Source organism: Euprymna scolopes, chromosome 12 (genome assembly GCF_053919585.1).
Source record: "Euprymna scolopes isolate OS-2025 chromosome 12, ASM5391958v1, whole genome shotgun sequence".
Lineage (NCBI taxonomy): Eukaryota > Metazoa > Mollusca > Cephalopoda > Sepiida > Sepiolidae > Euprymna > Euprymna scolopes.
Window position 1 is genome coordinate 149,683,335 of NC_136493.1, and position 15,487 is coordinate 149,698,821.

Consider the following 15,487-nt stretch of genomic DNA (forward strand, 5'->3'; position numbering starts at 1 on the left):
TTCTCAACAATTATAGAGTCAACGTGGTTGTAATGAGACTGTTGCGGGACTAATGGTTGTCGATATTAGTCGTGCAAACTCAAAAAATAAGAATGAAACTAAAATGTAAAATGGAGTCGAACAATCAAGCAAAGATGACTGAGGTGGATAAATAAATGTAATACAAAATTTATTTTCTTAAAATCGTAATTAAGTGAACAGAGAAGACAAGAAATTTTTTCTTAAATGAGTCTCTTCCTGCGACTGAGGTAATAAAATGAAATGAAGTAGAAAAGTAAAAGTTCTCAGTTAAAAATAACCAGTCCTTTTTCAGGAATAATTAACCAACATAAAAGTCCATAACTTACTTTAGCAAAGAGATAGAAAAGGGTAAAAATTCATTAGAGTAAAAATCTATCTGCACGAGTGGAATTAATTATAGGGCGTGCAAGCGTTTAACATCCCGTAGGAAGGCGTCGATGATGATGTTTACAGCATGCTGACTTGAGGCCGATGGCCTCGTTTGAGCACAAAATGCCTTTTTTATAGATTCAAATTGGCTCCACGAACACTGTCTGAAAAAAATATTTTTGAAATTTGTTTTCTTTCGTAATCCGATTGGATGAAAAAAAACAACATCTTTATGACGTAAGTTGCTTTTCAAGACGTCCGCGTGAAAAGACCAGAGTGTCATTTATAAGTCCACAGAATTTGCGTGGGTGGAGAAAGGCGATGTGCATGCAGTTGAAACGAACTTTAAACAGCTGCGCATGCATGACTGGGTTTTACAGTTGGAGCTGCACGCCATTATTCTGTTTGAGTAGATGCTGTCATCGTTTGCTGAGTTGCCGGCATATTATTTTTTTCAATCTAACTGAAACTGAAACTTAACACTACTTTCGTTTATAAGTAAATAAACGCTTTATACATTAAAACACACAAAAATTATCCAGGTAGATATAAGATTAACTTATTTTGCCTTGGTAATATTTATTTGTTGCATATTTACTTTTTGTTGTTTTTTGTTTTGCCCTTGTTAAAATTGATCAAATACCGATTTTAATTAATAATATTTTAAAATAAGTTAAAATAAATACTTGTAGAATTTATCTGTAATCAATTAAGTTCATTTTATATGTTTTCTTGTTTTGTTTTGTTTTTTCCATTTTTATATTCAGCAGTTTTACTTATTTCTTGTCTGGAATCCTAACTTGGAAATTAGTTTGGACCAAAGCGTCCGTTAGTTTAAACGTCCGATAGCCTAGATGTCATAGGTTCGTACTGTCTGTTTGTAAGGGAGATAACTTTCATTTCCTCTGAGCTTTGCTTACTTCCGGTAAAACTTTATTCCTCGCGCACGTGTCTCTTCTTTCTGTCTCGAAAACTAAAAGGGCCAAGATATCGAAAAAGGCCACAAAAGTTTTATTTTAATATTATTTTTATTATGAGTGCTGTCACGTGTTTAACTTGGATTAAGCGAGGAATCGCTAAAAATAATCCGGACAAGGTACGTTAAAGTTTATTTTGTTTTCGTGTGTATATTTAATTTTACGCGGCGTGGCTCGCGCTCGGGTGTCGCTAATTTATGATCTCTCCATGTGGCAGAATTAGACACAAGTTCTGTTTTTAATGTTTAGGAAACAGCCAGCTCCACAAAAAAGCGACAAAAATTAAAATTGCCTCGGTCTAGAAAGATCTCTCGGCGGACGTGTACAATGCCGACATCCCCTTATAATTTTTTTTCTTTTCGTTTTTTATCACCCCCCCCCCAGCTGATTATTATCGATTGGGCACCAATATACCAGATTATCCAAAAGCAAAAACGTCAATATTTAGACATTTGAAAGAGGTTTTTAATTACAACGTTTTAGTAAATTGATCCCCCATATTGGAAACACTTGACGAGAAAAAAGTTGTTTAAAAAAATCACTTTGAATTGTGAAATACTCAAACAAAACTGGTACTTGTGCAATTGGGAAATAATAAAAGGGTGTTTGTGACCTGGCAGACCAGCAGACCACACGAAAACTTACAATTAAAAAGATTGGGTTTGGAATCTTTCGAAAATTATACAGTGTTTATCGATATATTTGAAAAAATACAAATGGCGGGTTTGTATTACTGTACACATAGATTCGAAAAAGTTGTCAAAAAACAAATATATAACAAATAAATGTTATCAAAGGCAAGATAAGTTACTTTTCTACCTAACTGGATATATTTTTTGTGTTTTTATTCAATGTAACATTTTTATTCAGCTCGAAAAACATACAGTGTTTACCGATGTATTGGAAAATTCAAGATGACGTGTCACACCCTCTGTAACGCCGTAAGTTTGGGAAAAGATGTTATAAATAAAAAAACTATACAAAATACTATTAAAAACCCGCCGAATATATGTCAACCTATGTCACGGTAACATATATTGAGCGAGTTTTTAACAGTATTTTAACCGGTTTTTTATTTATAACACCTTTTCCCAAACTTATCGTGTTAAAGAGAGAATCAGACGCCATCTTGAATTTTCCACATCGGTAAACACTGTATGTTTTTCGAGCTGAATAAACATGTTACATTGAATAAAAACACGAAAAATATATCCAGTTTGGTAGAAAAGTAAACTTATCTTGCCTTTGATAACATTTATTTGTTATATATTTGTTTTTTGACAACTTTTTCGAATCTATGTGTAAAACCCGTATTTTGTATAATTATTTAGTTTGAACTCATAACAGCGAGCATCCCGCCATTTTTCTTTTTAAAATATATTAATAAACACTAGGTACTTAATGACGAGTGTGGACCTTGTGCAAACATTAGTCTATTTAGCCATGAAAAACTTTTTCAGGCCAAAATAATTTTTAAAAAAGCCAAAGAAAATGCCAAATTGATTTTAAACTCCAAATTAATCGAGCGTGTTTTTTGTTTTAACTTTTTTTTTCTTTGAGTAAATTTCATTCATACGTTTATTTTGTGCTTGGGTACTGGTCGCGATTAGAGTTCCCTGCCGAACACCCTAAAAAAACACTGACTTCTCCCTTAGTTGCCATAGTAACTAAACGATCATGAATTTTTATCGACTTGGTATCTGTGTTTCGGTGTTTTAATTTATCACAGAACTTCAATACCTTCTCCAGAACATTAATTGCTTTGGTCAGCGAAGAATAATTGGCAATATTTATTGGTAAGTAGTTCCCGCCACTGGTAGGACCATCGGAGTAACAAGAAATTACCCTTTTGTTCACGTCATTAAGGCAAGGTAAAGGAAACACTGGCCAGTTGATTACCAGTTGGGGCCGTGGACCCAAAATTTTAACAGTTGTTCAAACTTAGAAGTAGTAAGCCCTCTAGTTAATAAGTCTGCTGGGTTTTCAGATGAAGGAACATATTTGAATCGAGGGAGAACTTGGAACTCTAGATTAAATTCATCCAGCATTTTTTTTATGTCCATCACGCGATTATATACAAAGATGTTTTTAGTTCCCTTAAATAAATAAAGCTACTTGAGCATCAGACACAAGAAAGAAGGAATTAATGTCGATAGTTCCCAATGCTCAGAGTACATTAGGCACCACCTTAAGGGCCAGATAAATGGCCAAAAATTCCAAGGTAGGAAGGGTCTTCCTTTTAATAGGAGCCACTTTCGCCTTGGCAAATAACAGGGAACATTGTGACCCTTGTCTTACATATAGAGAAAACCCGTAAGCGAGCTTAGATGCATCACAAAAGCATATAAGCTGCATCGGGCAGTCATCCATTAACACACGACGGGAGAACTATATCACCTAGCTTGTTCAATTCTTTGGCTAGGGCTTGCCAAGAGGCAGTGAAGGTTTCAGGAATTTCTTGATCCCATGAAAGTTTGTCTTTCCATAGTTGGCTGACAAGTATTTTGCCTTGTATAGTAACAGGAAGTAGCAATGACAAGGGATCATAAAGGCTAGAAATCTGGGAAAGGATCGCACGTTTCGTGTTGGCCTTGACATCTACCACCACAGGGCTCAATCTGACTGTGTCTAGGCTGGGGGAATAACGGTAACCCAGGACCTTTTCAAAGGAAGGGAGAGGAGAAGTAATAGATTCATCCTCTATCATTTGTTTCTGCAAGTCAGTGCAGTTGGAATTACAGGACTGAAGATCAAATCCTGCCTCCTTTAATCTCTTGCGCACAGTATTATATACTTCAAGGAGAGATTCAGTATCTCGTCCAGTGGTGACCAAATTGTTGACATAAAAGTTAGAAGTCATTATAGACGAAAATTCATCAGGGTCATATCTCTCAGCATGAAGCTTAAGTATGTAACTCAAGATGAAGGGGCTGGCATTGAAACCGAAAATAATAGAATTGTACCTATATGTACACAGTCTTTCCTTAATTTTGAGGAAGAAACAAAATTTGTTTTTGTCCTGCTCAGTGCGCAGGCGAATTTGTAAGAATGCCTTGCGATCTCTCAAGAGGGCATAATCATTTTTTAACAAGTCAAGCAGCTGCGCCGTTAAATTCACGCCAGCATAAGCTGCATCATTAATAGAAACTCCCCCCTCCCTTTTTAGGGAGCAATTGAAGACTGGGCGGATTTTAGTGGTAACTCCAAGACCCTCTTTAAAAACGGGTCTGTGGGGAATCCAACAATATTTGTCGTACTCACCAGGAGTAACAGAGAAGCGTTCGACGATGCCCAATTTTTTATAGTCATCGAACACTTGTAGATAATTGTCATACAATCCCTGCCTCTCCAAGGAGACTGCCACTCTCTGCATAATTCTCAGAGAAGGTACATAATTGGAATCTAATGAGCCAACTTATAGTCCCACGGTAGATCGACATAATAATTTCCATCTTTTAGCACGACGGTTTTCTTAAAATCCTCCATCTTTGCCTCATCATATGAAGAAAGTTTGGCCTTTTCATCGATACCTACGGAATCCAAAGAAAGAAATTGCTCTATACCGCGTTCAACGGAAGATTCTTCAAAAAATGGACCCAAGGAGTCCGAATACGACGGGATAGGGTTCAACACACTATCCACCAAATATGTGGAACAAGCAGGTAACGAATTACAAACTTGCTCAAAGGGGGCAACTCATTGGGAGTTTTAATTATTTCAGGCTTCAAAAAATTACACCCATCTCCGAAAGGAATGATACTATTGGACATCTTCCACGCTGTGCCATTAATACATTCAACCCAACAGACATTTTGTATGTGTTGTATTAAATCCAGCCCGACAAGGCCATATAACTCTTTGTCATTTAAATCTCTGTATCCATGGCAGAGACGATAGCCAGCTTCCGTAATGTTGGACGTGATCTCGTCGAACCTGTCTACTTGAAATCTCAAGTTCAGGCTGTCTGAGAACAGGGCAGTGAAAGGAAAAGGTTTTTGATTACCTAATTTGAAGGAAACATTAAGCTCCTGGAGGTTTATAGGTCTCGTACCAATAATTGTATTTACAGGCATGGTAACTGACCTAGGTACTAATTCTTCCCTAGCTCTCAGTTCCTGCAAAATAGTTTGAGCAAAGAAGGATTTTTGGCTCCCAGTGTCCAATATACAATGAAAACTAACTGGGGTGCCCTTAGTCTTCATGGACACTCTGATTACTGGGAATAGGCAGTTTTCCGACAAAGGATTTTGAAGTTTGGGGGCACATTGTTGAAAAATGAGTTTTCAATCCGCAATTAGTACAGGGGTAAGGAAATCCTTTCCTCCCCTTGCATTCTTGTTCCAAATGGCCCCCCAGACATCTAATACATAATTGGAGCTCTTTAGCTCGCAAAACCTTTGGATCGTAAGAGGCATACTTAGTGCAGTCCCTTACAGAGTGGTCTGCCAGTTTGCATAATTTGCAAAACTTGTGCTGGTAACCAACATTATCACTAAGTTTTGGGGAATTTGAACCCCTTTTGGGTTTGACCGTTCGATCAGTAGCATTGACCGCCACATCGGATTTGACTTCAAGTGAAGAAAAGGTAGGCGGATTGGGAGCAAAATATTTTTTAACATTCAATGGCGCTGCCTGAAAAAGATATATAATGTTGAAGAAATTCGCCATAATAGATAAAAACATAGGAAAACGTTCCTTTGTTCTGGACATTAGTTCCCTTCTAACGTTCACAGGGAACTTACGGAACAATAAATGGGCCATAAAAAAACCCAAAGTGGAACTCTCTGTAAAGAAGTCAGTTCCAAAGGACTTATCTAGCTCGGACAAATCCATTTTGACCTGTTCAACATAGGTCTTGAGTGCTTCTAAATTCGTGATAGGCACCATCGGAGGCATTATCTCCTCCAATATACGATCCTTGATGAGGGGCGGATTCAGGTATTTCTCCCGCAAACAATTCAAGGCTATGATATAATTGTCAGAGGTGACATCCAAACTGGAGATCAAGTCATAAGCCTTTCCCGTTAATTTGGACTTAAGTAGGAGTAACTTGTCCGCTTCTCCCACGTTGGAGGTACAGAAATCAAACCTCCTTAGAAAAGTTCTAAATTCGAACTTATCGGCTGAAGGTGATCCACTAAAGCTGGGACATTCTAAGTCCATCCGTAAAGGCAGAGGAGCGGAGGGTTTCTTAGCTACATGGTTGGTCTTCAACAGAACCAACTCTTCTCTTATTTCGGAAGAAAACTGCTCTGCCTCAAGGCATATCTTCCTTCTCTCCTCGTGAGGGGATTTTAACACCAGCTGGTCGATAATTTCGTCAAGTTCTGAAATCCATCTCTCCACGTCTGCCGTCCTCGAATGAATTGAAGACGGTGAGGCATTATCCTTCATCCATTCCACCGTATTCGATATTTGACATTTCTTGGCCTCAATTTTAGCGAATAAGTCTTTACCAGCGCTCATGTTGGATAAGGGGACGAGCACTAAACAACGACGAAGGAGACCAGTCGTAAGAGAACGGATAGAAAATACCCTTCCAAGGCGAAGTCCCGTCAACAACACCGTAAGAACGAGAAAAGAGATAGTGAGAATTAAATTTAACCCTTGGAAATTAAACCGCTTCAATTTCAATTAAGCCCGCTAACTAAAATATCTTTCAAAGGATAGTTTGCATGCGAGACGTAAGAATGAGAATGGAAGGGGGGGGGGAATTTGATTCCCTTGAATCTTAATCAAGAATGCAAATTTAATAACTGAAAGAAAAAAAATTTTTTTTTTTTTTTGTCTCTATAAATTAATACCAGGTGTTCAGCAAATATCAGGCGCGCAGGAATGTATACATTAAAACAGCGGCCCGGTCACCACGTGCAATTAACCCCACGTTGACCTAGATATGGCCCCACTAATTCGCCATCAAAGTCTCGGATAAACGAAAAACACCCCTGGATAATTTATAGTTATTAACATCAGAATAACGCGAAGAAATCGGTCGGAGGAAGTTGGCCGAAACGTTGTGAACCAATAAAAAGATCCAAAAAGAACAACTAATAAAGATGAGACTAATAGTCCGAAATAAAAATTAACATATAATGCTCATCTCAAAAAATGAATTCCAATTAAGGAATAATATATATATATATATATATATACCAATCGGTACGGACCCGACTATAGAGGATCAGATAATAAATAAACGTGGATTTATAAGATCAAAGAATCCAACCTTGATCGCCCTTTGGGGCCCGTGGTGCAGTTGATAAGAGACGCTGAATCTCTACGGTTCCAGATGAACATTGTCTGAAGATAGCGGTTTCAATCCCACCCAAAGCGTGCCAGAGGTTAATTGGTCAAAAATGTGGTGAGACGACAACTACAGATGGCAGTGATGGCTGAGAATGCAGTTAGGAGATTCGAAGTTCCTATCCATCGCGGTTATCACCTGACAAAGGCCAGAGGAAGTTGGCCGAAACGTTGTGAACCAATAAAAAGATCCAAAAAGAACAACTAATAAAGATGAGACTAATAGTCCGAAATAAAAATAAAAATTAACATATAATGCTCATCTCAAAAATGAATTCCAATTAAGGAATAATATATATATATAGATGAGAATAATTTGAATAATGGGAATAATTTGAATAATTTGCATAATCTATATAATCCAAATTCTAAAATTCTCATCTCAAAATTCCAACATATATTTTTATTCGTTTTTTTCTTTTGCAGGTACAGCTTGATAAAGAGACGCTGCGTCGGATCATTGCAGAAACAAAAGAGTAAGTATACAGCAAGTATCCAATGTAAAAATATCACCTATATATAAAGTTATGTATGTTTGTGTGTACCGGATTCACTCTAAATTAGATTATTATGAATTTTATATATTAAACATTCAAGGGTGAAAGAATGTTTATACACATCAACACAACAGAAAGCAAGCAGCAGTCTATCGCAGAATGAGGACAGGCTGGCACATTTTCTTCACTGCCAAACGTTCACCCCCCACCCCCACCCATTCCCGCCACATGTCTTCACTAACAACACCTGTGATAGCTAAATCCATAACTGTTTATCATTGTGAAATAAAAATAAAATATTATTTTATAGATCAGCAGTGTTGTGTTTTATTCGCTGTCATTGTATACATCGTAGACGAGTGACAAAAGTCGATTTAACTATTATAGAGACTGAAAAGTGCATTTGAATGACCAGCTGCAGCAAATATTAATTTTAACAGAAAAAGAATTGTATATTTATAAAAAGAAAATATAAAATTTTGTTTACATTGAAATGTTATCAAAATCGCCCAGAAAATAAGAGTTATCACAAGTTGCCATTAAAATGAATTTTACCATGGTTACTAAATTTTGCGCACAAAACTCTCGGCTGGTTTGTGATACCTATTTATTGTGACCATTTATCTGAGATGTGTTCAGTCGACAACAATATCAAATTACTTCTGTTGTCTCAAGATATTTTTCTTTTACTTTCATTTTCCCCAAGCAAACAAGATATTTTTTCTCATTACATTTAAATTTTTGCATATTGGTACAGTCATGCGGGGTGGGGGGAGAAAATTCCAAAGCTAAGCAATTTCAGAAAAGAAGCAATTAGAGTAGAAAATCTTCCAGCATCTTAGTGACCTTTATAGTGAAGAGGTGGGATTTTGTTGCTAATTTTATGTTAAGAGAGTATGAGTGCGATAAGTTCATTAGAGCATATTCTGTGGAGGAACTTATAAGACAGGCACAGCGATCTAACATTGCATCAATGTGACAGGCTAGAGTTTGATAGCCAGTGCAGAGATTCTGTTTTGAACCCGTCCAAGACAGATAGGCTAGTATTTGGTGTTCCAGCCTAGATGTGACAACAATACTCCATGCACAGGCAAATGATGGCTTTATAGAAATATCGGATACTAGCAGGTGCTAGAAATGTCTAACCTAGTAGAGGGAGCCTACCTTTGCATTAGACTTGAGATTAGAGATTATGAGTGCGATAAGTTCATTAGAGCATATTCTGTGGAGGAACTTATAAGACAGACACAGCAATCTAACATTGCATCAATGTGACAGGCTAGAGTTTGGTAGCCAGTGCAGTCTTATTAGATTAGAGATTCTTTTTTGAATCCGTCCAAGACGGATAGGCTAGTATTTGGTGTTCCAGCCTAGATGTGACAACAATACTCCATGCACAGGCAAATGATGGCTTTATAGAAATATCGGATAACCTAGTAGAGGGAGCCTACCTTTGCATTAGACTTGGTAGCTTTTTCTATTTATTTTTTCAAATTCACGTTGCCTAAGAATGTCAAACTAAGGAGTTCAAACGTAGGACTCTTGGGAAGATTGCTATGGTCACAACAATAATCAGTGATTCGAACAGTTACTGTTGTTAAATATTTTGATAATTAGAAGATCTCTTGTTGCATAAATTCTTCTTCACTATTGCCGCCATAATTATTTCCCATAATTAAAAGAATCTTTGGCAGCAAATGCATCAGATGCCAAAGCAGAATTTGTTATTTTATTCTCAAACTAAAATCTCTGAAAAACTGTCTTTAACAAAGATAGTTTCAAGATTAATTTTTCTTTTCTTTTTTCTTTTTTTTCTATTTTTTTTTTTTGTCTCAGAGAAATTGAAGCCCATGACGAGGATGCAGAAAGTGAGGAAGAAGTTGATGAAAAAGATGATGATGATTTGAATAAAGAGCCAGATGAAGGGGCCAAAGAGTTGCCTTCTAATGCAGGTGCCTCAACATCCGGAGAAGGGAGCAGCACTTCCAGTAAAAAAGTAACCAAACGCAAATTAGAAGATCCAGAAATGGATATGGAAGATGCTGACATCATTGATAAATATGGTCTAGACGAATATGATGATGAAGGTCAGTTAGACGAAATAATAAATGACAATTGCATGTACATATATGTATGAAAGAATTATCTGAGTTATCTCCCCTGAACTGATATCGGTTATCTCCCTTTAATTATCCTCTTGGGTGTTAGGAAAATGTACTCTTTTATCTCAAAGTTAAGAAAGCTTGTTTCATGCATGTGCAGAATCTTTTTTTTTTTACATCAAGATTGGTTGAAATCTATACAATAGATGTTGACTCTAAAACTGATACTCAATTTTATGTGTATAAATTTGCTAGATTTATGTGTGATCCGTTGAATCACAACCACTATCACTCGTTATTTTATCTTGATTTCAGTTGAAAATTCATAAAATTGAAGCCACTTTTTTTTTTACATAACTAAAAATAACTTTCTTTACTAGCAGGTTTGTTTTCTATGTCAATCTATAATTTACTGTTAATAATATTCCATTTGAAATAACCTCTTTCAGGATTGACATTATTGAAAGAAAAAATGCCCCCCCTCTTGTGTAAAAATAATTGTCAAATTAAACAAATACATCTATTTAATATTGAAGCAATTTGTTTTAAAACTATAAATATTCTGTCTCCTTACCCAAAAATGATTGTCGCTTAAGTATTCTTTAAATCAATAAAACGAATGTCACTTTTTGAACTTTATTTATTTAAACTTGTACTGTTTTAATCAAGAAGGCGACATAGTTTGATTTTGGAACCCTTAATTTAAAAAGTAATAAAGTCAGATTTTTTTATGCGTATCAGTCCCCCCCCCTCACTAATACACATAAAAAGCTATCAAGAGGTTGACCCTGAAACAGTGCGTATTCTCTTCTGATGACCCAACATTATTTTGAAACTAAAGTATTACAAAATTAAAAGCAGCCTACAAACTAACTGAATGAAATAATTACAAAAAGGTGACAAAACAATTCATATTTTCATTTTGATTACTCAACACTAATTGGAAGCCAAAAGAATATACTTCACATTTGAAAACAAGTGAAAAATATAATTATATTAAAACCTACAGAACAGATGAATCATCAAACACTTTCTATTTTATATTCATATAAATTTTATTATATATATATATATATATATATATATATATATATATATATACACATACATATAGTCAACAATGCTGATGAGCCATAGACAGAAAAACACCCATTTGTGGACAACATTTTAATGTGTATGTGTGTATATATATATATAGTTTACTTATGTTCACCCCAAACAAGGAATATTGCTATTCGAATGTAAAGGTGGGGGTGACAGTGGTGGCAAATTTTACTATTTATTTGTTTTGTAATTGTTAATTTTTGCATGTTTTCTAAAACTTTTATTTTATAGATACCAATTTTCAGCAAGGAATTGGTAACCTGGTTTACTATGCTGATAGTGATGATGATCCATACATATCGAAAGATGTTCCTGTAAGTCTGTTTTTCTCACTTTGAATGATTATTACAGATTTTGTGCCTGTGTTTTTTTATTTTCGTGCTTGTACTCATTGGTTAGCATTGCAGTGGAATTACTGATTGAGAGATGATTATCAATTTGTCTGCAAGAAGTGTGAGACACTAAAGAGAGATGAGAACCGGAAAGTATATCTCAATGGCAAATATATTGAGATTTATAAAGTTTTGTTATCTTTGTGATGCTACTGGAGCAAAGGGTGGAGCAGGTGCTAGTCTGATTGCAAGAGTAAAAAGTGAATGGAATAAGTTTAGGGAACTTGTGTCATTATTAAGCGATTTAGTAACGAAAGAAGTTTAAAACAATGATGCTGTATGAGACTTCATGTAGAGAAAGTATATCAGGATGGCAAAATTATTGATGTTGAATTATTCCGACTTCTGTTCTCATCTTAGATTTATTCTCATAACGTTTTGACTAATGTATCCTCTGACCTTCAAGTGTGTCTTGTCCAATTCTGGAATTTGTACAGAATTTCCAACGGATTTCTTTATTTAATTTATGGGTGTAGCTTGTTCTCATCCCATCAGCCACATGAAAATATCCAAAATGAGAATGGTAGTTGGAATAGTACAAATTATCAATCTTCATCTAAAAACTTTCAAAGTTGTTGAGGTTTTGAAAATCTGTTATCCTGATGATTCCATTGGAGCACAGGATGGAGCAGGTTCTGTTGTGATTGCAGGAATTAAGAGTGACTGGAGTAAACTTGTGGAAGTTTGGCCATTACTAACTAGCATTGTTGACTAAGAAAAGAGTCTATCAAGTGTGTATACAGTGTGATGTACGGAAGTGAAATTTGTCCAGTAAAAGTTGAGGACATGTGTTGCATGGCAAGAAATGATATGGAAATAATATCATGGATGTGTAATGTGAGCATTAAAAATGCGCTTAGATCTGTTGGTGTCAAAGGAAAATTACATCTAGAGAGAACTGTAGATTTTGGTGGTATGGTCATTTTGGAAGAATGGATGAGAGTCCTTGGGTTATTGGGTGTAGAACAGTTGGAGTAGCAGGTTCAGTTAAAAAGGGAAGGCAAGTGATAATGGTGAACTTGAGTGAAAGAGTGATAAAGACCTTACCAGAGATAGCATGATTCACCCATTTTTATTTTCTGAATGTTGAAACAAATTTCATCGAACACATGCTTGATGCATGTATTTATAATATTTAATACTAAAACTGATGATTGAATGTTTGCACGTGAATATTTTAGAATATTTGAATGATGAGTTTTTTTCTAAATTTTATGAAAGCTGATTAAAAAAATTTTATGAAAGCTGATTAAAAAAAAAATAATGAAAGCTGATTAAAAAAATTTTATGAAAGCTGATTAAAAAAAATTTTATGAAAGCCGATTAAAAAAAATTTTATGAAAGCCGATTAAAAAAAATTTTATGAAAGCTGATTAAAAAAATTTTATGAAAGCTGATTAAAAAATTTTTATGAAAGCTGATTAAAAAAAAAATTTTCTATGAAAGCCGATTAAAAAATTTTTTATGAAAGCCGATTAAAAAAAAATTTTATGAAAGCTGATTAAAAAAAATTTTATGAAAGCTGATTAAAAACAATTTTATGAAAACCGATTTAAAAAAAATTTTATGAAAGCTGATTAAAAAAAATTTTATGAAAACCGATTTAAAAAAAATTTTATGAAAGCTGATTAAAAAAAATTTTATGAAAACCGATTTAAAAAAAATTTTATGAAAGCTGATTAAAAAAAATTTTATGAAAACCGATTTAAAAAAAATTTTATGAAAGCTGATTAAAAAAAATTTTATGAAAACCGATTTAAAAAAAATTTTATGAAAGCTGATTAAAAAAAATTTTATGAAAACCGATTTAAAAAAAATTTTATGAAAGCTGATTAAAAAAAATTTTATGAAAACCGATTTAAAAAAAATTTTATGAAAGCTGATAAAAAAAATTTTATGAAAGCTGATTAAAAAAAAATTATGAAAGCTGATAAAAAAAATTTTATGAAAGCTGATTAAAAAAAATTTTATGAAAGCTGATTAAAAAAAATTTTATGAAAACCGATTTAAAAAAAATTTTATGAAAGCTGATTAAAAAAAAATTTTTTATGAAAGCTGATTAAAAAAAAAATTTATGAAAGCTGATTAAAAAAAAAATTTATGAAAGCCGATTAAAAAAAAAATTTTATGAAAGCCGATTAAAAAAAAATTTTATGAAAGCCGATTAAAAAAAATTTTATGAAAGCTGATTAAAAAAAATTTTATGAAAGCCGATTAAAAAAAATTTTATGAAAGCTGATTAAAAAAAATTTTATGAAAGCTGATTAAAAAAAATTTTATGAAAGCTGATTAAAAAAAATTTTATGAAAGCTGATTAAAAAAAATTTTATGAAAACCGATTTAAAAAAAATTTTATGAAAGCTGATTAAAAAAAAAATTTTTATGAAAGCTGATTAAAAAAAAAATTTTTATGAAAGCTGATTAAAAAAAAAAATTTATGAAAGCCGATTAAAAAAAAAAATTTTATGAAAGCCGATTAAAAAAAAATTTATGAAAGCCGATTAAAAAAATTTTATGAAAGCCGATTAAAAAAAATTTTTATGGAAGCTGATTAAAAAAAAAAAATTCTTTCATATATTTACTACCAAAATTGCTTGTTTATTTTGTTTGAAGGTTTATCAAATTAGCTTTTAATGGTGGGAAGCGTTCTTTTAAAAAAGCGTTTTCTGGTGCTTTTCTAGTATTAGTCACAAATGAAAACACTTTGATGTACTTGCATATGATGCAGAAATAAGTATCCTCACTAAAAATTGGAAAAAAGATTGGATAGAAGATTGCAACTTTTTATTAAAAATAAAAATTGATGTTTCCGTTTTTCTTCAATCCGTTATTTTATTTTTTTTTTTTTTTTTTTTTTTTTACATGGGTGTCACCACTTATCAAGGCCCAGAGGCCACTCGAGGATAAGGGTTAATAGGTATACATTAGTCATTGTGATTTTAGCATAGTAAACAGTGGGAATTTTGTAACTTGGATTACTTAGGGGGACGATTCAATTAGTGATAAAGAATGGAAGTACTGGTAATACCCATAAAGCAGTCAGTCTGTCATTTAACATTTGTCATTTAAATGTCAGTAAAAATCAAAGTTGCTGAAATAAAACAATGAAATTGCAATTTGTGTTAAATTTAATTTTTATTTTTACTCAGATGCCAAACTTAGGCCGATCAAAAAACAAAATATTTCTGTTAGATTGGTGACTTTATCATTCAAATGTTTGTCTTCAGTTTTAACAGTTTATGCCATTGAACATTTGAATTTCACACGAGACATTTATTGGGGTTTTTTGGGGGTTGGACTATAACAGTCAAGATATTTCCTCAGTCATCATTATAAACCTGATTTTCTTTTTTGGGTCCCTCGACAAAGTAATAATTAATAATAGTAATTCACTCAATAACCACGCTTTTGATTTTGTTGAAATTTTACACAAACATTAGTCATGGTGCAAGTAAATTTTTACCTGAACAGATTTTTCAGGATAACTCTGGTTTCCCACCTAGGGAGAAGCATTATAGGGATAAAATTGCCTCCAAATCGTTCATCCATTCATTTGTTTGTACTGTTTTCAATAACCATGTTTTGGATTTTTAAAAAATTTTGCACAAACATTAGTCATGGTTAAAGTAAATTTTTTCACTCGTGGAGGGGGGCCCCCGCATGCTCGGCTTGTTTTTTATGAATACTGGATGAAAAATATTTAATGGATGTTAATCTTAACT

General features: G+C 33.7%; 1 protein-coding gene across 2 annotated transcripts in view; it reads left to right on the forward strand.

The window, feature by feature from the left end:
* Positions 1 to 723: 723 nt before the first annotated feature.
* The window catches only part of LOC145291539 (periodic tryptophan protein 1 homolog), a 54,971-nt gene continuing 40,207 nt past the window's right edge, over positions 724 to 15,487 (forward strand). The window contains exons 1-4 of one of the 2 annotated variants that reach the window (XM_080137544.1): positions 724 to 830; positions 8,097 to 8,146; positions 10,004 to 10,254; positions 11,605 to 11,687. In XM_080137544.1, the coding sequence (XP_079993670.1) occupies positions 804 to 830; positions 8,097 to 8,146; positions 10,004 to 10,254; positions 11,605 to 11,687 (411 nt within the window). In that variant the 5' untranslated portion in view covers positions 724 to 803. Of the gene's footprint in view, positions 831 to 1,162; positions 1,487 to 8,096; positions 8,147 to 10,003; positions 10,255 to 11,604; positions 11,688 to 15,487 lie in introns of those variants that run through there. The other variant, XM_080137543.1, reaches the window with a different exon arrangement.